We start from the raw sequence: 25,015 nt of genomic DNA, 5'->3' as shown, positions 1-25,015 counted from the left end.
ATGTAAACACAAAAATGCAGTTTTAAAATAATCATTTTATCTTTTAAGGGGGAAAAAGTTACATATACTTTTCACAGATATGCCAACATCTTATGTGAAAGCAATTCAGCAGTGCTTAAATTGACCATCAACAAGGGCTTGACTTAATTCGCTGTATTAAAGTGTTTCATAAATGTTAGGCCGACCTCTTCCTATCCTGTATCCATTTAATTAAACAGTCAGCGATTCTAGATATATGAGGCCTCTGAAGCAAAGAAACGATGAATAAAAGATTACCCTGATGATTGAGAGAGCCTTCATACATAAACAGGATGTTTTCATATCAAATATGAGTAATATCTGATAAGGATTTAGATTTTTTCTATATGTAGCTTGCTGTTGGGGTGGAGTGCAAAGAGCCCAGCTATGCCATTAAATCACTGTTAATGAAATAAAGACGTGCAATGGCTCTTCAACATTTCTCTGCTATACTTGTCCTAAGTCTCACTTGCGAAATAGGCCCACACATGCATAAATAAGTACTGCATTTCATTTCTGTCTCAGAGTTGTTTTCCACAGTCCTAGAAATTCATGATGTCTTGTGTTTTGTTACAAAATATTAGATTTAACAAAAACAGTCATCAGTTCTAATTTTAATCCACTGAATTAAATGATCCCATTCATGTTAGAGGCAAATGACCTATTGTTACTGACTGTATTTTGGATATTTTTAAAAGCTTAATATGGTATATTAACAAATTTCCCACGTGTGGGACTAATAAAGGTTATCTTAGCATTTGTATTGTTTCAATTATTTCTTAAAACATACATTTTCCTTATTCCTTTTAAACTGTTAATTGCAATTGATTTTTTTATGAAGTCATCAATACCTACTGTTAATAGAGCATAGTCACACAGACCAAGAAACTGGTTGGTAACTGTAATCTATTAAATTAATATAACCCCAGTCACACAGGCTTAGAGACCAGTCAGCGACCCCCTGGAAACCAACTTTTCCTAGGAAAATGTGCATTCCCCAACCGGTTAACAAGTGGTGGGAACCAGTTGCTTGCTGTAGTGCTGTAGCTCAGTGAAACTGGACACAAAGATGCATATGCACACCTACTTGCTAAGCAGTTGTGAAACTATAAAGAGTGTTATGCAGGAAATGAAGGCCATTTTGCCTTCAAAGTAAAAGTTGCTCCTTTATGAAACATGTTGGCTTCAGGAGGAAAAGAAAAATGTTTATTATAAAAGAAAACAGTTTGTATTTCCAGTTTAAGTTATGTTTTTTTTTTTTTCAAATTTCACTACAGCTCAGTTGTTAGTTAACGCATATTCATGAGAAGTTAAGTGTCATCTATGCAATTTGTGAGAGACCGAATCACAAGGAGGATTTTAGTGTGGCGCCTTCTTTGTAGCTGATTTGATCCAACGACAGCTGGCAGCCTTCCACAATCAATAAACAACCAATTACTAGTCTTAGTTTTACTGATTGTGACTGAGGCTTTAGCTTTTCAAGCTCTTTAAATCTTATTTCTGGCAGAAAATATTAAACTCCTCAGCTATTTACAGTACTTGCATCAACTTTAATGAACATCTTGAGCAATACGGTTTTCTATTGCTGAGTTTTGCTTGTCAACAACATTAAAATTCCACAGGCACATAATTCAGTTTAAACTGTGACCTGTGGTTCAAGGATATCAGCAAGTCATACTCTTCCTTGTTGCTTTTTCCTCATTGAGTTTTTGCAGTCATATATTGTGCCAAACATTATATTTAGGCTCATTTTGTGGGCGCTGGAGTTCTGTTAATGGGCCATAGCCTTCAGTTTTTACGGTTACTTTGTACATCATAGCTTATGCACAGGGCTGCCACTGCTGGTCAGATCTAAAAATAAAATACATTAAAAATGTTTAATGTAATTCATACCGCTGCTGACAGGTTCTAACTTAATACAAAAAAAAGATTAATGGAGACAACCCCTAACGGTAAGAACACTTCACAGGAAATAAAGATCTACACTGCAGTAGTGTGAGGGTGTTGCACTGGAGTGCTTTGGGACTTGGGTAATTTACAATAAGAACTAAAAAGTTAGCTTGACTTTTGGTCCCTGCGGTAACCAGAAGTGTAATCTTCAGTTACAGCGTACAACTATGTTATATAAATGACAGAAGGCAAAATCAGTGAGTTGGTGCTTGAGAAAAGGGTGCAAGAATATTAAGCACTATAGTTATATTTTTTAGTACGTAAAGCTTAAACCTACAGATAAGTAATTTGGTGTGACACCTTTATGTGTATGTGTAATAAAGACCTAAATAGAAATGTAACCTTTCTGACAGTATTCATTCTGGCTTGTTATAACATCATAGCATTGAGGCTGGTGAGGCCACACCAATGAAAGTAATAAATCACATGTGTCTGAATGAAGCTGTAGCTAGAAGTTATAGGCATCACCTCACTGCATATGTGAATTTCAGCAATGAAGCAAACTGGAGTCCACCAGGGTTCTGTTCATGGCCCTTAAATATTTTCCAAATGAATACTCACTGCCGTACTCTGAACAAGTAAGCAACTGGGTTGTCAAAGAAAAATCACCTCTCAGATACTAATGGACGACCAGTTTAGATACTAATTTATGATAGTCTACTCTTCCTCCAGCTAACGGACAACTTCACATAGCACCACCGTGGGCAGTGAGGCGCACAGCCCCTCCCCTCACTGGCAGCTGAAGTAGCTGAGGCTCATAACACTGAGTTACTCTTCATGAGGAATTCTGAGAGGTCAGTAAAGCTCCCATTTCAACAACACTGAAGTATTAAATAGTTATCATTAACGTTAACCTGGCTGACGGACACGTTAATTTTACTCATTTCACCATTCGCAACTGCCTGACAGTAACATTAGCTGTCTTTTATCATTAAGGTAGCTGCCAAAGGCTACAGCTCAGTAATAAAACAATAATGTTAACATTGGAGCCTTGGCAGCTAACATTATCATTCCTGCCTGTCTGTAACATTAATAGAGAGTGTTAATTTAACAGGGTACCATGATTATTTGTGCCTAAAAACAACAGAAATAGTGGCACTCTATCCTAACAACTGTATTTGATCAGCAGCAAAAATATGATGCTAAATGGGAATGGGTACTGAAATCTGATATTAAACAGGCTCCAGGGCAAAACGATTTAAGTATCAGTAAGCTCCAATGTTATCTGTATTATTTTCAATACTGGAAAAAATTAAGAAAATAGATTTACTATTGGTACATAAAAGTTATCTTTCACATTTTATCTGACCTCCTCTGTTACTGATTAAGCCATTAATCCAAGGCATTTCCCCTGTTCCCTATCCTGAGGACAGTTGTCTCTTTATCTCTCTCAGAGCCTGCATGTGAGGGGCGAGGGGAGCTCTGTCTCGCACATACCACACAGATCCTGGTCTTTGTGCAGATGGAGGAGAGAATGAAATGCTCAAAAGTGCGGTTGCACTTTGCTAGAGTCGATGCCGACAGTGTTGTCACAAATGCAACAGATCTTTTGCTTGTAAAGGTGGGAACATGAGAAATCTGTCAAAACATTCAGCAAAAGTGTTCAGAGGCAGAACTGCAGAGTTTTCGACTGCCTAGCTTGTAGTTCATCTGCTCTTGCTCCAGATGTGTTATGCTAGCAGCCTGTTATGCACGCACATCTAAATAATCAGTTATCTAAAATGTGAACATGGGCTAATGAACAAAGTGTTATGGATATGTGCATTCATTATCAGGTGGTCAAAACGTCATTGCTCACAATTCTAAATCTTAAATTCCCAATTAAAGTTTTTAGATTAGAGTAACACTACAGCACAGTAAACGCTGTCAAAGTTAGCTACGTTTTTCAAATTAAGGAAAGAAAATTGAACTAACGAGAAGTACCGCCTGTGTTCTGCTGGTGCTGAAACCTGACCATGAGCTGGATGTATTGCCTCATTGCTATATCCCTATATTTCACGAGCCTTTCCCATCACAGTGATTTATTTGGATGCAAATACGGGGGCTTTGGCGTACCTTTCTATTTGAGGCTGCAAGCACTTACTGTGAAAAATGAATGTCAGTTTTTCAATGATCGAAAAAGATTGGTCCTAAACCCGCTGCAATCACATTTCCCTGTACATCAGGTGATGTGGAAGGGCCTCTCCCTATGTAGCTGGGTGAAACTGTTCTTCAGGGGGCTTGCAGTGCACACAGAGCCATTACTAACACTGGCACAGTCAGCTCTGTGTCATCGTATAAATCAGACGTCTTGGCCACAGGTGGCCCATAGATCACATAGTCACACCACAGTGTCAGGCAGAAACAGCGGATGTCCGCACCACATGCCTTGCTTCCAAAGAGGAAATCAATCACTTGGACTGTCTAAGCTGCTAGTACCACCTCCACTTAGCCTCAGTACCCACTGCACGATGCCACCCACACCAGAAATTAACAGGAGCAAAGGCAATGGACCGTTTTACGTTCTCTTTGTGTGCTCAATCAGCACCCATGTTTTCTTAGCCAACAGGTCCAGAGCAGACTCATCTAGGGAGTTTCTGGGTGATTTTTATACAATGTTGATCTGTGAGCTTTAAAGGTCTGGCTTAACAAAAAAAGAAAAGAAAAAGAAAAGAAAGAAAAAAAGAAAAAGAAAGGGGGACTGGCAGAAGCAGAATGAATTCAGTAGTTTGAGCTATATGGCTGGCAGCTATGAAATCTATTTACTGCAGAGTAGAGAGACTGAGCCTGATGGGCCAAAATTAAAAGACCATGTAGTGTGAAGATTCTCCACGCACATTTGGGAAATGTATCATCAATAAATCAATGTGGACAGTCGAAACTAAAAGGTGTCTAATTATGTTTACATCCAATGCTCAGTCTGACTTACACACTGGGAAACATTATGTTGTTTTACTGCATTAATGTGCAAATGTGTTTGCTGTTTCTTGAAACATGATGGGCATTTTCTTCCCCCCGTGACCTCGTCTTCAAACACTACAGTGAGCGAGTTGTACCCAGTGGAACATGAGCCCTATTTGCACTTCAAATTAGCTGTTATTTGGCTTTAACAGTCTAAAAAGAAATTGACACAGTCTACTTGGCATTTGATTAGTCAGTGATGGTGTTTGGATTCTCTAGTCGGGAAAAGGAAGTAACTAAATAACACCAGAAAGTCCAATGCTGTCTCACGCTCCTGAAGGTGGTGTCACAATCGATACATATTGATAGATGTGTCACAATCCAGTCCTTGAACACCTCAGTACAGTACTTAAAGTCAGGACTTGGGTGTTGCCCAAGGGTTTAGGAGCATTGCTTTAAATACAGTTCACAAATTGGTTCATTGATTAAGAAAACAACAACAACAACTAAACAAACAATCAAATCAAAACTGATAGTTTTCCCACAAACTGCATGAATTTCCCTTTCTTCTTAAGAAATAAAACCCTTTCTAATCTTCTATGTGCCAAAATAAGTACAAAAAAATTGAAGATGCTTACTACTCTGGATGGTTTCATATATTTATACTTCAACTAAAAGCTGTGATGAAAGAGGTATTGATCTTTACATCACACTGAGGTATAAGGAATGTTTCTCTGCTTATGCGTCTCACCTGTATGAGGCGTCCCTGTTCCGTTTGCAGTGTGTTAAGGTCTTGCCCGAGGCTGCTCTGCCCCCTGCGTAGAGATTCATAGTCCATTTTCAGTTGGCCTGCGTGGGCTGACAGCTTGGCCACCTCCTCAGCCAGACTGACAAGCAGAGCCCGATCCTGTCCTTTCACAGACTTCAAGTCGGAGTCGTGGTCGGTCAGTGAGTGGAGCAATGAGGTCTGCACACCCTCCAGTCGCATAAAGTTACTGTTGTAATCCGGACAGTTGGGGTCAATGAAGATGTTAATGCGAGAGCCATCGCCTCTCTCAACAGTGACCAGGGCATTGGCTTCATCCTGGTTGGTAGAAATGTGGGGTAGGCCATCAGACATGGGTGGAGCCTGATAGTGATTCATGAAAAGGATGGTGCCAGTTACAGTGACAGCCAGCAATACAGCCACGAAGAGAAGGATAGTGCAGAGCAGGTAGCTGCAGCTCATCCTCTGTAAGTCAGAAAGAAGAGAGGGAGAAAGGTAGGCAGAGAAAAGGTATGTTTTAGAAAAGTAAATGCAATTACACCAAAAATGACATTTAAAAAAAAGCTGAGTTATTCAAAAAGAAATGACTTTCTTCAATCACCGGGGCCATAGTTTTAAGTAATGTAACCATATTTCCGTGATAAAGTGTAGTTTTGAATTATTTATGCAGCAAAAAAAAAAAAAAAAGATCCCATCAACTGTCGGCCTTATTAAAACTCAAAGAGACAATTTCTGTCCAAAGACCCTGCTTATCATTGGAGTGGTGATGCAGTGTGGGGGAGGATACTAGCCTCATACATGTCTGGAAACCACTCAGGGACCTGAGAGCTCCTTCTTTTCAGTTCTAACATGGAGAAGAAAACAAGAAAACATGAAGAAATTGGAGCTACTGAGAAAGAGTAAAGCAAAGACGATGTGGACGGCCAGTCGGATGCAAATAAATGAGCAGAAACCACTTAGAGAAAAAATGGAGGAACTGTACCGGTAACATAGTCTTCAATAATTGGGCTATAAAATGTTTTTTTATGATGGCCCACTTAGGTTAAGCAATGGATAGGAGAAAGCACTATGGCCCGCCTATATGAATGATTAATAGTTCCTAGCTCCCCAATATCTTTCTAACAAATGAATCACCAGTTGATGTCTAAGTGATTTTTGTTTTTTATTTTCTACAGTCTGTATTTTTTTTTGTTCTCAATGACTGTATGTGGGCTTTGGTTTATGTTAGCATGTGAAAGTGAGAGTGAGCACATTAATATGTAAATTGGCTGTACAAAGCACGGCGAAGCACACTAATAGACAGCTAATGGCCTGCTTTACGAGAGAGGTTTACAGTTCTTTTAATGTGAGGAAAATCAATTGTGTTGTGCAGGAAGTACTCCTATCAACTTTGTTTACCCACAGTCTTTGGATAGAAGACATAAAACGTTGTTACTGCCTGGATATGTGCAGGTGTACATGGGATGCCAATTTTGTAAACCTGAAGCACACAAGACACACAACCAATATGACTACTTCAACCGCACTTGGCTTATTTTATTATTTTCTTTTTAATTCCTGTCTCCAGTAGAATCTGTTGATTACATTTAGTGAAATTTCATGAATCATTGCTTACTAAAGCACCTTAATGTGGCTTTTGTTTTTGAGATACCATTCACATGTGTGTGATCACTGTCGCTGCAAAAACTCTCTTGCGTAAATTTTTTTAAAATGAGTTGCTGTACAGATGTAATGATAAACAATGTTGTTAAAACTACTGACAGCTAAAGTGTCAGAGGGTACCAGGCCTCCATACTTTCTAATACCCAATTTGATTTAGCATCAGAGGGATGGGATGCTTCAGAACATGCTATAAGGCATCATCCTACAGGGCATGGGCAACCATGCCCTGACAGGTAAAAATGATGAGGATCTCAACATTAGTAGGTTAAGGGTGTTAACTGGTGTACAGGTATGGTAAAAAGAAAGTACACCCTCTTTCAATAGTAAGGTTTTACACATTGGGACAAAATAAAAAAGTCCATAGCAGATTTTGAAATGGGAAAAAAGATGCTCTCAGATGAACAACATGTGACATATTTCACTATGACATTATTTATTTAACCAAAAATTAGCCAAAATGCAGGAACTGAAAAAAAACAAAAACCTTTACTGCTTTAAGAGGGTAAGAAGCAATCAGGTGCTGCTAATCAAATACACTTGATTAACTAATCATCAAAAAGTGTGAGCACTTGAGTAAAAGCAGCAGTTTTGTGGGTCTGAGGCATTCAGGTGTTTTAACACAAAGCCAAGGAAGAAAGACATTAGCAATGATCTTTAAGAAACAGTTGCTACTTCATTACGGTCTTATATCCTCCCCATTTGTTTGGGAAGGTAATGAGCCTATTTCCAAAGGACCACAAAAAACCAAAGCGCTACATCTCAGACTTTTTAAGCCTCAGTTAGCTCAATAAATTATAATGCTCATAGAAAAAAAAGGTTACATTTGCAAAGCTGTTTCCTTTGGACACACAAGATGAAAGTGGAAATTTTTGGCTTTAATGCACACCAATATGTTTGGCAAAAACCAAACACAGCATGTCAGCATAAACACATCAAGCCAGCTGTCAAGCATGGTGGTGGAGGCATGTTGATTCGGACTAGTTTTTTTTAGCCACAGGACCTGAGCACTTTGCAGTCCCTTAGTTAAATGGTAAATGGACTGGTTCTTATATAGCGCTTTTCTACTCTATCCGAGCACTCAAAGCGCTTTATGCAGCTAATTCATTCACACAAGCAATTCTAAGCTTAAGTGCCTAACATTCATACACATTCACACTCCGATGGATGCATTGGAGAGCAATGACATGCAGACTGGAGCAGCCTGGGATCGAACCACTGACCTTCTGGTTAGTGGCTGATCCGCTCTGCGGAGCTACTTGTTGACCTTGAACTCACACATATTCTAGAGTCAAATGTGGGAGCTTCTGTGTGACAAATAAACTTGGGCAAAAGTGGGTTGGCAAACAGGACAATAATAATAATATTTCCAAGACACCAGCAAATCTACAGCGAAATGGCTGAAAAAGAACAGAACCAAGATGTCAAAGTCCAGACCTAAACTTGACAGAACTCCTATCCGGTCGTTAAGTCTGACGTCACTAGCCGTGTCTGGGCCTAAACTCTGCTGCAGGTCCATATATCAAACAATCACTATGGCATTACTGAGAGTTGAAAAACTGTCTAAAGTCTTTCATCTTTAATAAAATGATCAGACTTCTGTTCTACCAGGTGTAACAATTGAGTTTAACATCCAGGCATCAATGAAAACAGAATTTATGACATTTAACGGAGTTAGAAGTTAGCAGGAAGTTAGCTCGCTAGCTTCTATCTAAATGCAATATAGCATGTCAAGACTGCGGGGTTTTGGAAACAAATTAAAGCGTACAGCTCTGTTATCACTTCCAACATAAATGAAGACAGAAAACTAAACAGCAGTGACGTTTGTAGGGTTACTGAAGTTTGGCTAGCTAGTATATAATGATGTGCTATGTGACCGCTAGCGACTCAGCTATGTTAGCGTAATATAAACAAGCTAACTTTTTTCCCACTCGATAAAAGTTAACGTTAGTGTTCTCGGTGGTCAGGAACAAATGTAATCGCATGGCAGGATGCTGTAAAAGGACCAAACTTCAGCCAGGAGAACAACTGAGATAATCCATCCACAATAGGAGGTTAGTCATTCATATACTGCTGCATGGACTGGGCTGTAGTTACATCCTAAGGTTTTAAAAACTGAGCTTAAATAAATGATTAGTGGTAATAAAAGCCGAGGGAGGTCAACAGTGATCACTGACTGTTTTAGGAGCTTTTTGAGATTAAATAGAAGAAAATACAAAGCATTAAACATGTTAACAACACAAAAGCCATATTAAACGCAGACTACTTTAGGCCCGGAAGTAGGATTCGTCACGTCATCACTTAATGACTGGATAGCAGGGCCCTAAGAGAGCTGTGCATAAATGAATCCCAACAAACCTCAATAAAGTCAGACAACATTGTAATGAATGGGCTCAAATTCCTCCACAATGATGTGACAGACTAAAGCCATCTAGTTACTGTTGCTAAAAGTTCTGAATCTTCTGGTGTACTAATTTTTCAAATGTACTTTTTTTTTAGTTAAATAAGTAATGAGACCGTATAATGTGTCTTCTGTTGTTATCTAATTTAAGAGCTGGTGATGACCAGATAATTTTTTATTATGTCCTAATATGTAATATTTTGCAACATACTGCATACTGTACAACTAGACACTAGATACACTACACACATTTATGCCACTTAATGTTCACTGCATATTTGCACATGGACACATAGTTGCATGGAGACCTACATAATTTGACCATAATGCTTTTTTGGGAAAAAGAACATAAAAAAAACTGGCGCATTGCTTTATTTTTTCACCCATATACATCATCGTAGAAATGAGCTCCAGGGGAATAATACTGCACATAGCATTTTTTTTTTCGTTTGCTTGCTCTAATTCAACATGTAGGCCTTATGACTATACTTAGAATTTACCTTAAAATCTTTCATTACATATCAAAACTGTGTTTCTCTTTTTTCCAGTTTGTATGAGGTGCGGCTCAGTGATTTTAACTCACTGGGCTTGGCTGTGTCTATGGATGTGTGTGCAGAGGGGTGTCTGTGTCGTACATAATGTGTATAATGGCCTTGCTCTGCAGAATGACAGCAACGTAACATTAGAACGGTTTGCCTGAGTACTATCGCTAGCGGGCCAAGACATCAGTGAAAGCTATCACTGGCACTACACTAAATATTCATTGCTAGCACACTGATTATTAACGTAGAATGGAAAAGATATATGATAGTCATAGTTATGCTGACAGGCAGACCTCTATACATTAAAACATATTCAGAACACAGAGGAGTAGATGTGTTTCATGCATGTTGAACCGTAACTAGACAATGATCGAATCTGTAATAATAATTTAGTCTTGAAAAATTAAGGCTAATATAATATAATTATATTATATATAATATAATATAATATAATTATATTATATGCCAATTTTAATTGGCATATAATATATAAATGTGGAGAGACTCCCAACTCGACCTAACTAGTTGCCAACTGGTTTCTATAAAAGAACGTGCCTATGTTACGTTGCCATGAAATTGCTGTTGTACAATAATCCTATTTTTTTAGGAATCTCTACTTTTGTGTTTACCAGTTCATTTATGGTAAATGAGCTGGTTTTTACATAGTGCTTTTCTACTCTGAGCACTCAGAGCACTTCATATAACATGTCTCATTCACACACATTTATATAAGAACTTTTTTCTACATCTAAGTGCTTGCTATCTAACATTCAACTCTGTGTCTTATTAAGTGTTATTAATCTAATTCAGTCTTATTGAGTCTGTCTTATTGCTGCTCTATTGCTGGTTTGATGAACCAAAGTTGCTTTGATCACTCATACACATACCTGCCGTTCGTCTTCAAAGAAACATTTTCAAAGGGCAACAAAACCACAAATTCATTGCACATGGTTGCAGTAACTTTGGTGTTGCTGCAATCTCAAACCACCATTTTCCCTAACGTGACTGCAGAATCTGTTTTTCATGTTTATGAATACAACAATGAATCAACAAAAGTGCAGTTCAGTGTTAAAGTTCTGTGTTTTGCTAATCTGTCAATCCAGATTTCACCCTCCTGCCCACAGACACTGCATTGTTGGGAAGCATTTGCTGAAATACTGCTGAAAACCTCTCAGTTCACTGATAGAGACACAGTCCTTGTAGAAGTGTGTTACTCAGCACCATCTCGAAATGCCCATAGACACTTATTTGAAAAGTTTTTTGAACCATTACCAAAAATCATCAAAATTGCATGTTGTGAAGACAGGACACAACTCACTCAGTGTGTCACAGTCAACAGTGCTTTATTATAGTTCTTTTTGGATACCCTGGCAGTTACCCACTGCTCCACCCCACCCCTGCACAAACCACACTTCACCACACACGTATTCCATCAAATCAAATTTAAAAAAAAAGATTAAAAGGTTTGCTGACTTTTTTTTGTTAAGGCCTTTTTTCTCCTGGGAAGTTCTACTGCTTTGGATGTCAATTTTTCCTACAACTTACAATGTCAATAAAAGACGAGGTCACTTAACAATAACATAATTATGTGTCATTATAGGATGTTTGCTCAAACAAGTACAGGATGAGGATTTATTTATTTTTCAACAGAAGAATAATCACAGGAAATGCACTCATTCTTCTGTTTACAGGTAATATTTTGGTCTGTAGAAACGCACTGGCTCAACAACAAGGTGGTTATTCAGTTAAGTTGATCTTATAATTTTATGATTTTATTTTTTTATTGTGCTGTGGCAAACAATGTTCCCAGTAATAAACATGGCATAGGGATAAGACAACAGAAAAGAAATAGAAAACAGAGCAAGTGTAAAAAGAAATTAACTAACCAGGCATCTTTTCCACTTTAGAAACAAAGGTGGCTAATTTAACCTTTTTTTATGCATTATTAACCAACCAAAATGTTTCTGGAGCCAGAGATTTTCTTTTGCATTGTGTTTTGATGGTCAGTAAAAAATGAAATGAAACAGCAACCTGCTTCATGCCCCATTGGAGTACGCGGTCTCCCACCTCAGGTTGAGATTTGTAGTGGCATAATGACAGTGAGAACAGGATGCAAGCAGCCTCTTAACAGTTAGGTTTTTTTTGTAAATGAGACTCTCGATCTCACAGCAGGAGACCACTCTGTAATTAGTGGCTGACTTTCACGTCCTCTCCTTTCTGTACTCAAGCCACACCATGGGATTTGAGAGGAGAACTGGGGAATTCTGATAGATAGATCGGAAAGAAGAGGCAGAGAATTAGAGAGAATTCCTCTCTGTGGAAATGATGTCCTCCCACGCAGGAGAACTGGCAGACAGTTCTTGGACAAAAGGTTTTGCCTGCTCATTAGATAAGCAGGAAACTAGCAAAACTCTTCCAAGCATCCTCACTCTCTCGTCCTCTCTCCCTCTTCTCAAAACACAAACACGCACATGCTGACACAAATCGATGTATACACAGAAGACATTCACGTTGGAGCTGCCAAACTAATACACGCAGAAAGGTACAAAAATATTTTGAAGCTAAACTGGCATGCACGGACTGGTTTTAAAAGAAGTCATGTTCACCATTTCCACCCTCCTTTCATTCACTGGCGGTTTGAATCTGACTCATAACAGCATTCAGTGCAGTTTCTTCATTATAATCTGCTATACAATCAGGCTCCATTTCCCAGTGTAGCCATGACCTCCCCTCTCAGTTCAGAGTATCTGCAGGGTCTTATCCATCTTCCTCTTGTGCGTCTGGGTATTTGAGCTGAGGTTGTGCAATTGCTGCTTCTCAGTGGCAAAATATAATGTGTTACACACAACGATTCATTTCTAAAGGAGTGAGATAGTGGCTGGTGATTAAAAAAATAATTGTCGGTGAAACATAATCTCCTCCACAGGTGAGCAAGTAACTATTCAATGTCTGCCCCTGATTTGACTAAAAAGGAGGATGGTGGATGGTAGTGTATACAGCAGTGCACGTAGTATAGAGGAAGAAATAAGGGGATTTAATTTGTGTCATTATAATATTATACATTATATCAGTTTGGATTATTTTTATTTAGCCATTTCTATCCACTTCAGTGTTTGCTAGTCCCCATATCAACTTACATATTATTCTGCAGAAATCTAATTCAAACTCTAGCCAAAATAATTTGTTTGATTTGTGTAAATTCAACCAGTTAAAAAGACAAATTGCTCAAGTATACATGTGCGTACATGTTGTGATAACGGGGCCTTACCTTAGCTGGGGTCTCCCTGGCTGTTTCTGAATCTGACCAGCGATGTTTGAGTTGAGAGGAGCTGGGCACACATTCACAGAACGTCTGCATGGGACAAACAGATAGGGCCACTAGTGTTGGCGTTTGTTCAAGTCACATGTGCAATCAAGCATGCGTGCACATGCAAACAAACACACACATACATGCATAGACGCACAGGCTTTGGATATATACTCCTGAAAACAAGTAAAGGAATACTTTTTAATCAGGGTTTAGCATCAAGTCAATTAAACTTGTAGGATATTGATCTGGCAGCAGAGGTTTGGTGTTAATGAAATTAAAAACAGGTGCACTAGAGGGGTAACAATGAGCACCCACAATAGGAATGGTTTTACAGGTGGAGGCCACTGACTTTTTCCCTCCTCATCCCTTCTGACTGTTTGGCTAGGGCCAGTGTCACTACTGGTACTGTGAGCTGAAATCTGGACCGTACAGAGGGTGCAAAGGTCCTAGCACATTGGACCTTGAGGGGATTGAGGGGATTTCAAGAGACAGGCAGTTATTCTAAGGGAGCCGGACAGAGCCATAGAAGGTCCTTAACCCATCAGCATGACCAGCATCTACTCCTTTTTGCAAGGAGGAACAGGATGATCACTGTCAGAACTACAAAATGACCTCCAACAGACCACTGGTGTTAATGTGTCTGAGAAAACAATCAGAAAAAGACTTTATGAGGAACCTACATCCTCTAAAGGGCTTCATGGTCACTGCAGAGCACAATGAAACCAGATTGGCATTTGCCATAGAATACCACAATTGGTGCCAAAACTTGCACCCTGTGCTTCTCATAGATCACAGCAGGTTCACCCTCAGCACACCTGAAAGAGTCTGGATAACCATGGTGAATGTTATACTGCCTGTAACGTCATTCAGCATGACTGGGTTGGTAGTAGGTCACTGATCATCAGGGGAGGAATAACCATGGAAGGACGCACAGACCTCTACAGCCAATGGGCAACGGCACCCTGACTGGCATTAGGTATCGAGATGAAATCTTTGGACCCACTGTCAGACCTCATCCTGGTGCAGTGGGTCCTGGATTCCACCTGGTGTCCAACAATGCTCAGCCTCACGTGGTAGGAGTGTGCAGGCTGTTCCTGGAGATTGAAGGAATTGATACCAATTGACTGTACCCCCACACTCGCCAGACCTAAATCTAATCGAACACCTCTGGAACTTTATGTTTTAGGCCGTCCAACGCTGCCAGGTTGCACCTCAGACTGTTCAGGTCTGTCAAAATGGAGTCTGCTGCATCATTTTTCCACTTTGATTTTCGGGATGTCCGAATTCAGCCTTCTGTACAGTAGATTCATCATTTTCATTTCCATCAAGTGATGTGGCATCCTGTCATTCCACATTACCCAATCCAATGTCAGTATAAATATTCAGCATGACTTTTCAAACGTTTCCTTTACATCTCAAACGTATCATTAAATTCAGTTTTTATGACAGGTTCAATTTCCAGAAATCATGGACAGAGTTTCTTCTAAAATAGAAAATATCAAAAAGTAACTTTTAATTAACTGCATGCGGGGAAAACACTGTGTGCAAGCAGCACTTATTCATACAGGTAAATGTGTGCAGTGTGAAATTTGAACATGCTTCAGGATACAGTATGTGCCTAGTGCTGCTTATATGTGTGTTTGTCTAGCGGTTCTAGCTGCTACACAGATAAAAGCAGAGTAATTACGGAAGTGTGAGCTTTCTAACTGCTTCCAGAGACCACGTTATTCCATGACCTTAAACACTACTCCTCCCCCACTGGAATTGCTCAATTAGCTAGGGACAATAACCCCAACACAAAAGCACACATCCCCAATCCCAGCTGAGTACTTAAGAATGGATGCAGCAAACATTAGCAATTAATATATCAAAATGAGTTTTCTATCCAAGCCTGGTGTCATAAGATTTTCATTAGTGAATTTATATGACTAAGACTATATGTCTTTACACCTGTTATGAGCAGTATTATAAGATCACTTTAGAGCTGTAGTAATTTTCAGTAACCAGGGGGTGAAGTAAGTTGGGTTTGGTTAAGTTTTGCTTTGGTTTGGCAAAGAACCACTGACTCTTATATTCAGCAGACATGGCATGTCCACCCTCCCACACTCATTTTTTACCTCTGGTTTGGCCTTAGAACTATTTGTGTGCTAATTGTTAAGCTAACTTGATTTGTCTGACTGTTGTGATGCTCATAACTCATATGGTGGTTTTGCAGACACATGACTTCTAACGACATACCATTAACTTGTTCTGTTTTTGAACATGTGGCCAAGTGATTAAGGCCCCAGTCACACAAACCTAGAGACCCATCTACAACCAACTAAAAACCACTGGTCATCAGGGAAAAATATGTATTCCCCTACCAGCTGGTGAGTGGTTGCTGGAGGTTGATGGCAGTTGCTGGGAAATCGACTGCTAAAAGCCCCAGTCACCTACATCTGCTGACAAGTCAATGACTCCCTGACACTAAAGAAAGATGTGGCAAAAGCCTCTTTGGAATTGCTTTGGTTGGTCGGAGATTGGCACAGTCATCCAAAGTCCACAAAAAACCCCCAAAACAAACGTGGAAAAACACTGAGCAGCTACTTTTAAGGTTGTAGTGAAACTGTGAAAAGTGCGACACAAAATAGACACAGAGAACTTTTCCCATCAAAATAAAAGTCCACTTTTTCAAGTAGCTTAGCTAGCAGTTTGCAAGTGATTGCAGATAAGTTTGCAACCAATTTCACCTAGTGTCAGTCAACAACCATATGGAAAAGAAATAGTAAAAACTTATAAAAGACTTGCATAAGATGTGGCCTACTCCATATAGTGAATCATATAAGGTTTTACTCGTGAAAGTGGCCACTTTCTCATTACTTTCATATATTGTTTTAGTAAGTATCCAAAAAATACAAGTTCAATTTATATAATTTTTCAAGGGATCTTATATCTGTTTTCACTCTTGTATGTTTTTCATACAAGTTTCACACAAGACAGATACAAACTTTATAAGATTTATATATATCTTTTCCATATGGGCAACCTCGGGCAACTACTTGTCAACCAATGACAGAATACACATTTTACACTTGCAGCTGGTGGCAGCAAGACGCTCAATATGGCTAACTCTGGAGCAATGGGCTTATGACCTCAAATGAGAAATCTCTAAACATTAAGCTTTCTAAATGTGGAAATGGCTGCTTATGGGGGGCAAGTGTGGCAGCTATACAAAGCCACACAGTTACTGTGTGGGCCTTCTGAAAAAGCCACACTTAAAAGAGTCTTGAAATCCACTTAAAGTTGGGAGACTGCTGATAATTCTCTCAGATTAATGCAGGTATGATGGATGCCTTGAGCTTTTTAATGTTAATATTTCAAATATAGTAGCTGTGAAAGTGCATGTTGTAAACATGCAAACAGCAGTTACATGTATGCAGTTGTGCAGCGTTGCTTGCCTTTGTGTATGTTTTGTCAGCTGCGACTTGCCGCGTATGCTACTCACACAGTCATTGTTATCTCGGCTAACCAATAGCTCACCTTTTTGCTCTAAGCATTCATTTCCAGGGTGTAAGACAGCAAGAAAGAAATAAAGGAAGGTAGTGAGAGAGAGAAAAAAGTTAAGGGTGGGTGGATGGGGGAAGCGGGAGATTTGAGAGAGGTGTGCAGAATTCTAATGAGCAGCCTTAGGGTCAGTGATAGAAATCTATGTCTGTTCTGCCTAAAACATTGCAGCTGTCTGTGCAGTACACAGAGAGCTACAGAGCTGCGTTACTAAATAAACACAGACTCCACAGTGATATGACCAACGCACTAACAAATCAGCTACATAGTAGAGTGAAAGCTACTGAATTTGTGTGTCTTACAAATTCATTTTAGTAATAAAAAGCAGGCAAATGTGTTGTGAGTATACAAAATGCGTAAATGCTTGTGTGCACCAACACACATGGGCACAACGTGTACTCCCAGTTTTGTTGCAAAAGGGAAAAAAATTTATAAAAACATCACATGTGAACACATACACACAGAACAAAAGCTTATGTGTTGCAGCTGCAACCCACTTAGATTCCTGAGACTCTGCCTTTCCATTATACTGAGCAGCATGGATCAGAGCTTTAGTTTGTTCATTCCCCTGCCTGCTAATGCTCACATTGGGGTTTCATGCTGCCCGTGCACACAAACATATACGCACGTGCCCCACAGTGACACACCAATATCTGTGGAGCTTCTTGTTGGCAGTGGTCCCAGCTTGGGCATGACTGCTTGGCAGTGTTTGTCTAGTCCTAAACTGACTCCACAAGCTCCACCAGCGGAGAGGATTTACACTTAATGGAATATTTGGGCTTTTTATTGGTTGGACCTTACAAGCAGAATCCTATCTGATGAGGCACGTCTCGATAAGACAGAGAGGGCTCAGACTTATCCTGGGCGTGCCTGAATGTGTACGTGTGTGCTTTTTCAATAAGCGTACCTATGTATTTGCATGAGTGCATGGATAGTGTGTGAATATAAATATTTTAGGCCAGTATCCCCAGTCTATCTAAGAATATTTGGATTGTGTGAACGTGTTGTTCTTGGGATAATTAGTTCGCTTTGCAGAATACCTTTGCGTGAGACTGTGTGACAGGGACTTTAGCAAGGTGTGTTTTAGCCTAGTGCTCACTAAGCTGATGGAGTAAAAGAGGCTTTGCATATATTCACTTGTGGGCTTACAAATCATTTAATGGGACTTGCAGATTGGTAAATGAGGGGACAGAATGATGAAAAAAGCAGAAAAAGGGGGTATATAAAGCAGGATGAAAAGCAGAAGGATATTGTGTAGGGGTGAACGCCCTTACATAGTTCAGCAGTGTTTCATATAAGAGATTATCTACTTAAGTGTGCATTCTCTGTAGACACTGCTATACCAAACAACACTCAAAACCAAACGGAAACTTTATTAGTGATAAAATAATGACTAAGTGTATAAATTTGTGCCATTCCTCCAAAATAAATTGTGATGTTCTCTAGCTTGTAATCAGATCTTAAGAAGATAAACTATAATACACCTTGAAATCTATAATGAGACAGATTAGTATTAAAAATATACATTTAATCTAACATTTTAATACCTTAATAACAATTCATGCAGTTATTTCAACAAGTTATTTTCCAAACCCACAAGGAAATATTAATACCCAAAATAATGACTTAAAGTAATTTGATTACATGTAGATATATTATACAATGTAAAACATTACATTTAACAGAATCTCATCAAAACAAATCTACTTGATTGATATACATTCAGTCTATATGAAGCTTTTTTTCCTTAATGATTATTTATCTGAATAGATACACTTTTGATTTTATATACATTTGTATCAGCTGTGTTTTACTCACACAATTGCGTCCTGTTTATGAGGGCATTGAATCATTTTTGAGTGTATTTTACATTAAAATATGGCAATGTAAAATCACAAAGAACTCATTAAGTTCTTGGATTTTAAAGATAATTTGGGGCTGTTTTAAATGGGAGTTAATCCGAATCTTTTCTTTTTTTAAATTTACGGTCATTTATTTCTTGAGGGTTTGTTTTGTTTTTTTTCTCTCTGAGGATTCAAATGTCACAACCCAACAAAATAAACATTGTCTAATCATTAATTCAGGGACTTACATTTAAAATTCAACAAGTTCTGAGGCCGGCCTTGCCAGAATAATGATGATTAATGGTCTTACAGATGCTTACCTGAGATGAAAGGAAGCTTCCAACTTTAACTAAAAGAAAAGACACCCCAAAGCTGCACTGTATCATGTCTGCAGATGATCTGCTATCATCATCTACTTACAGAAGTCAGCCAGAGTGTCAGTATGGGGGTAGAACTTACTGTACCCAGTCACTGGTCCAAATGTTAAGCTATCTGTTGAGTCCCAGTAAACCACCACCCAATATCCATCTTTCATGGATCTTGTCCTTCCCATTGTTATTTATGCAGGACTGAAGATGTATGGAAGTAATCATATTAACAAATATCTAGCAGGGTGAAATTGATTAGGTGCTGGTGTCCTTAAAATAATGGTTTTGTGTGTTTTATGATGGCACAACTATAGTTTTGTGGATATTAGAAGACCAATATCCACTGCAGCACAGCATCCCCTCAGAGAGAGAGTGAACATGACCACTTGCCACCCGATAGCACTCAACCATCACATCTTTTACTCGTGCACTGCCATACATGTACACACACACACACACACACACACACACACACACACACACGCACACATGCATGCACATATCCTCTAACACGAGTAAAGGAGCAAACGCTACATTTGTCTTGTGCCATCAGCATCAAAATCTGATCTCCTTGCCAAGGTCAAATTTTTAAGATGTAGGATACCCCCTTTGTGCGAACGCAGTCGCAAACATAGACATACACAGAGAGATAGATGGGCAGACACACACATGCATGGACACACACACACAAGTAAGGGGACCCAGTAGTGCTATTTGAGCTACAGTCATTAGTCATTCTGCAGGGTAGCTGTACCATGAAGCAGGCCACCAGTATCCCTAACATGCATGTATTATTTATGAGTGCCTGTACGGTTTACACGTAGTGATATATGCAAATGTATACATTAAGGAGACGCAGCTCTTCATTTTTGCCTATTTGAGGAAGTGTCTGCCTTCTTATCACGCTGCTATTAAAGTAGCAACACTGTGGGGTGGAGATTCATCTTGCTTTTTAATGATGCGTCTTATTTGTGTGCGTGCGCATGTGTGTGTCTGCATGAAGTTCATAAGGGTATCAGTGAATGTGCTTGTGCATCCAGGTAGGAGTGTACTTGCGTGCCCAGGTAAGTGTGTTTCTTGTCCTTGCATGATTGTGCTTGTGCACTTAACTGTTCTTGCAACAGCAATCACAACTCTAAGTGGCCTGCAATTTCAAAGAGAAAAATTGAAGTGGGAGTAGAAAGGACGAAGAAAGACAAGCAAGCTGGTGAAGTTCAGCTGTGAGGAGTCCTTGATGAGAATTATTTTGATTATTCCTGACGAGAGTAACAGGAAAAGCACTATAAATCTATCCTTTTCACTCCACAATAATTTATTGAATGGTGAAGGTGTGCCTTTACCAAAGATATTCTTGTGTTTGTGTGTGCAATTAGGATGCTGTTGCTGTCAACAAAGCATGACTGGTGCATGTATAATCTCCAATAGAATACACCCCTCTTGATGTGCATATGTGCATGAGCATTATGTTTTTGACATTTTATGCAATCATGCTCAAATCCTCCTTACTTGACCTGCGTCTTGCACATTAAAGTTTAATTTCAAGTCAAGACAAGTCAGGTTTATTTGTGAAGCCCAATCTCACATTCACTGTCTTCTTTGTCATCATATCACCAAAGCAAGGCCTGGTTGCTTTTGTTCTGAAAAAGGAATGAAAAACTTAAAGAACGAGGGGATGTCAGTGACATGGAACAAAAAAAATCAAAGAGAAAAGTGAAAATTATGAGTTGAAATGTCTTAGAAGTCGAAGAAAACTCACAGAAATCACGGAAAATTAACATAATATTGCAAAAATTGTAGGTTGAGCTTTTGAAATATGATGTTTTCTGTCTGCAAAAAAGACCCATATGGTAGAGACATGATTTTTAAAGAAATTTCAAATCATTTTATTTTATTAAAAACTCTTTAAGATGTTTGAAACTTACTGCTTTGACACATTTCTCATTCAATATGTAATATTTCCCTACCTCATACTGATAGGCTTTATGTGTTTAACAATTGCAAGCAACACTTTTTTTTTTATCACTAAACGACAGCATAGGACATATAGGTCTTACAAGACATAAAGTAGATGTAAAATATTTACTTAAAGTTCATATTTTGTCTCCATTTGGTTAGTCTCACATAACCTGTGAGAGAAGAGGTAACAATATATGCCTTTTGAAACTGAAAGCCCTTTTTCAATCTTGCTGTTTCACTTCATGCTTACAAAGAAGCCGTTCTGACCTTACGGTGATTGCGTGCTTTATAATCGTGGCTGCAGTGATATGTTTTTGCATTCCAGTGTGTGCGTCTCAGGGACAGTTGGTGACAGAGTCAGTCTCTGTGTGGCCAATTGCAGTGTGAGCTCCAAGGACAGGCAGTGGAGGGTAGAGCGGGTGATTTGTCTCTTAGGATTGAACTCATCCCCCTGCTCTCCTGCTGGCCTCTCCTTCCTCTTCTTTCTCTGCATGCTGTCTTATTTTGAAGGTGAAGAACATTTCTTGCAGTGTTTGCATGCATTCATTTTAGCTGATGCAGCATATTGTCTTTTCCGAATTTAGAGTTTGTGTAGCGTGCACAGTTACACAAGGTCACAGATCCTCAAATAAGCCATTAACATTCACATACGGATATTGTATGTTAAACAAAGCGCTACAGCACAATTTACATATTTGCTTTAGCCCAACGGAGATATAAATACTTATACTGTATATTTTATATATACTATTCTGACCATATAAAACATTTTAAACATTATCATAAAAACTATTCCTTAGGCCTTGGTACTATATTATGCATTTTATTATGACTTTTTAAGTTTATTTTTACCTGGGGATTTTTTTTCTAATCAGTCTGGAGTGGCTGTCTGGGACCAACCAAAGTTCTACGTTGCTCTAATATTGTGATTTCTAGCCAGGATTTGTCTTAGAGGCATTCAGTCATAATCCCACAGATGGTAGCTTCACACCATTGGCTCTTCAGCCAAACACATATGCCAAATGTGTCTGACCCTGTGTTCTGTCTCCGACTAAGTAGGAATACAGCATCAACAACCAGCAGAATTAAGAAAATATATGCGTATATACATATAAACTGCTCAGAAAAGGGAAATATAATATTTTTGCGAGTCATTAGCTAGGGAATCCAAAGAAAGTGCACCATTTTCATCAATCATGAGCTTTACACAGAGCTGCTCCTTTCAAATCATTGTGGCCTACCATGAAGACACAGCAAATAAACTAATCTCTTATTATATTTAGCACTCTGTAGCATAATCATTTTTGTTGTTTTTAGTTGGAGAAGATTATATTATTTTCTCAAAACTTTATAATCTGTGCTCTACGTATTAGGAATTTCTATTCTGATTTTGAATCATTGGAAAATCACAGAAAAATCAGACAGGCATAAAAAAGCTAGACTGTACACATTGGAGTAAATGCTCACCACTCTATAGCTAATCACGTCTGCTATTGCTTTTTTGCAACTTAGCTTGATATATGAAAACTGTGCTAAGAGGTAAAATAGAAACTCTTTTCATTAAAGTGCAGAAGAACTGTAAAAAAATGGCTAATGCTAGTGTATGGAAACCAAATTGCTCTTTAATAACTCTATCAAGGTTTTATAATGATATATTACTTAAGAATAGGATGTTATGTTAACCAATCAAGTGCAATGACTTGCATTTCTATGCTTTTTGCACTGAGAAAGACTAAGCACAGCAAGGGCATTATTAAGATCTGTGAGTCCTTGACCTCACTTTCAATCCTTAACAGTGGATAACAGTGTATTTCTTAAACATCTTGTAATATTGATGTTAGGTTTTAGTATGAAATGCTTACTGAGTTACTTCCAGCACAAGTGTAGACAGTAACTCGTATTATTTATCATAACATAAATAACTGTAAGACTACAGAAGGTACCTTCTGATATGTTGCTATAATATCTTTTTATTAAAGATCTAAAGAACAGATTTGTTGTTAAAGATATACCCATTAAGTTTAATTGTCTCCCTGACATTTGTACCTTTTCACATTTTCTTTGAAAGTGACATCCTCTACAACAAATAACCAAACTTCTTCAATATTCTGCATTAGAAAAGAGTATGTGTTTGTGTTCGACTATGATCATGTATGTGTGAACACACCTGTTCATTAAGGTCAATTTCCTGGAGTCCTAAATCTGATTTTCCCTCCTCAAAAGTGAATGTGAAAAGATTATTACTGGCTTCGGTCTTGTTAGCCTTTACAAAGCTTCCCAGAAAGCAAACACAGTAGTACTGCTGCTGGCACTACTCATAAATACCAAAGCAATTTTGTCAATAGGGCCTTTACTGTAATGGAAACATTCTAAATTTCGGTGCACAATAACCCTTCAGAAGCTATGGGCAATAAGTGGAGCACGTACTGCAGAATGGGGATATGCATGCATCGTTAAGGGGCTCTTCATGTAGAGTGCGGGGGTTTGATCGCTGCCTTTATAAGGTGTAGTATCGGTCACAGGAAAATGTTTGTGTTATTGTATAACTTATTGAGAATGACACAGTTTCAGCATCAGTAAGGGCATATTTTTAGATTTAAAGCTATCAAAGGGCAAACAAATGGAAAAGGAATAGTCTTACGAGCAAATACATATTGCATGGTAAAGCAATACCCTAGCAATGAGTCAAAACAAAGCAAAGCAATGGCATTATGCATAAAACAGTGCTGCAGCAAAAATAAAAGCGCTGCAAGCACTGTTTTCCACTCCACGAGGAAAGCAGTAGTACCCACCTTAGTGAAAAATGGGAAATAAAGTAAAACCCTAATGGCTTGCCCAGGGTTGGTATGGAGTATATACTGCTCAAAAATTGTGATGAGTTAAATAATCAAACTAAAAAATCTTTACTGACATATAATTTGTTGAAAACCAAAAGTCATAACAAGAGCCAGTGGAAACCAAAATCAGCAAATCTTTAAATATTGCATTTAAAATAAGTTAATGTTGTTCACATGTTCCCTTAACATTTTTAGTGGTATGTTTTAATATATTTCTTAACCATATAACATATTTATGTTCATGTATAATAACAATCTTACTAAATTAGTGTTCTGATTTGTGGTAAGACATTTTCCCTCGTGGTGAATTTGATTTGTTTTTGTTGCAAAACTCCTGTTAGATATATCCAAGCATCCCATTTGTTCAATATGGTTTGAAATAACTATTTGCACTTGAATCCGGGAACAACACTGCATACAACAATTTTTTCTATGTACTGTTAAGCTGTTCCATTAACAGTTACTGAAGCCAGTTAATGCAATCCGAATTGCAACCTAGCATATTTTACTTTACTTGAGCTAGTGCTCAAATAAGAAAAAAAAAGTGATGAGGTGGAAAAAATGAAATGCAGGCCACACCATTTGAAATAGAGCACTTTTTTTCCTTTTACATTACTCTGAAAACTTGGATCAAAAGTCACCAGCCTGAATCTTTGGGACTGAGAAGCAGACAAATATGAGAGCAGAAGCACACTTGCTCTCTGGCTGTTTGTAATAGGAACTGTCACACAACTGTCACTTTTCCTGTGAATGAACTAGGGCTGTGTCAAAAAAAGTACTCCAAATGAACAGTCAGAATACGGCAAGGACTAAATAAATGTAGAGTGACTGCATAAACAGACCAATTGAGTGTGGTTAGCTAGTGCTAGACATCAGTCATGCTCAGGAAGTAGCAGACAAGCTTTTCACTGTATTTACTGAACTAGAACTATATAATAACT

At 38.5% G+C, this 25,015-nt stretch overlaps 1 protein-coding gene across 2 annotated transcripts in view; it reads right to left on the bottom strand.

Annotated features, from left to right (window-relative positions):
- Positions 1-25,015, bottom strand: part of fibcd1b (fibrinogen C domain containing 1b) — a 126,249-nt gene that overhangs the window by 82,136 nt on the left and 19,098 nt on the right. The window contains exons 2-3 of one of the 2 annotated variants that reach the window (XM_085464130.1): positions 13,485-13,568; positions 5,600-6,079 (exon numbers count right to left, since the gene is read on the bottom strand). In XM_085464130.1, the coding sequence (XP_085320256.1) occupies positions 5,600-6,079; positions 13,485-13,568 (564 nt within the window). The remainder of the gene's footprint in view (positions 1-5,599; positions 6,080-13,484; positions 13,569-25,015) is intronic. The other variant, XM_085464131.1, reaches the window with a different exon arrangement.

Source organism: Copadichromis virginalis, linkage group LG7 (assembly GCF_057382275.1).
Source record: "Copadichromis virginalis isolate Kocher_CV1m ecotype Utaka linkage group LG7, C_Virginalis_male_GT1.1, whole genome shotgun sequence".
Classification (NCBI taxonomy): domain Eukaryota; kingdom Metazoa; phylum Chordata; class Actinopteri; order Cichliformes; family Cichlidae; genus Copadichromis; species Copadichromis virginalis.
Note: the sequence above shows the minus strand (reverse complement) of the source record. Positions and strands in the feature narration are given on the sequence as shown.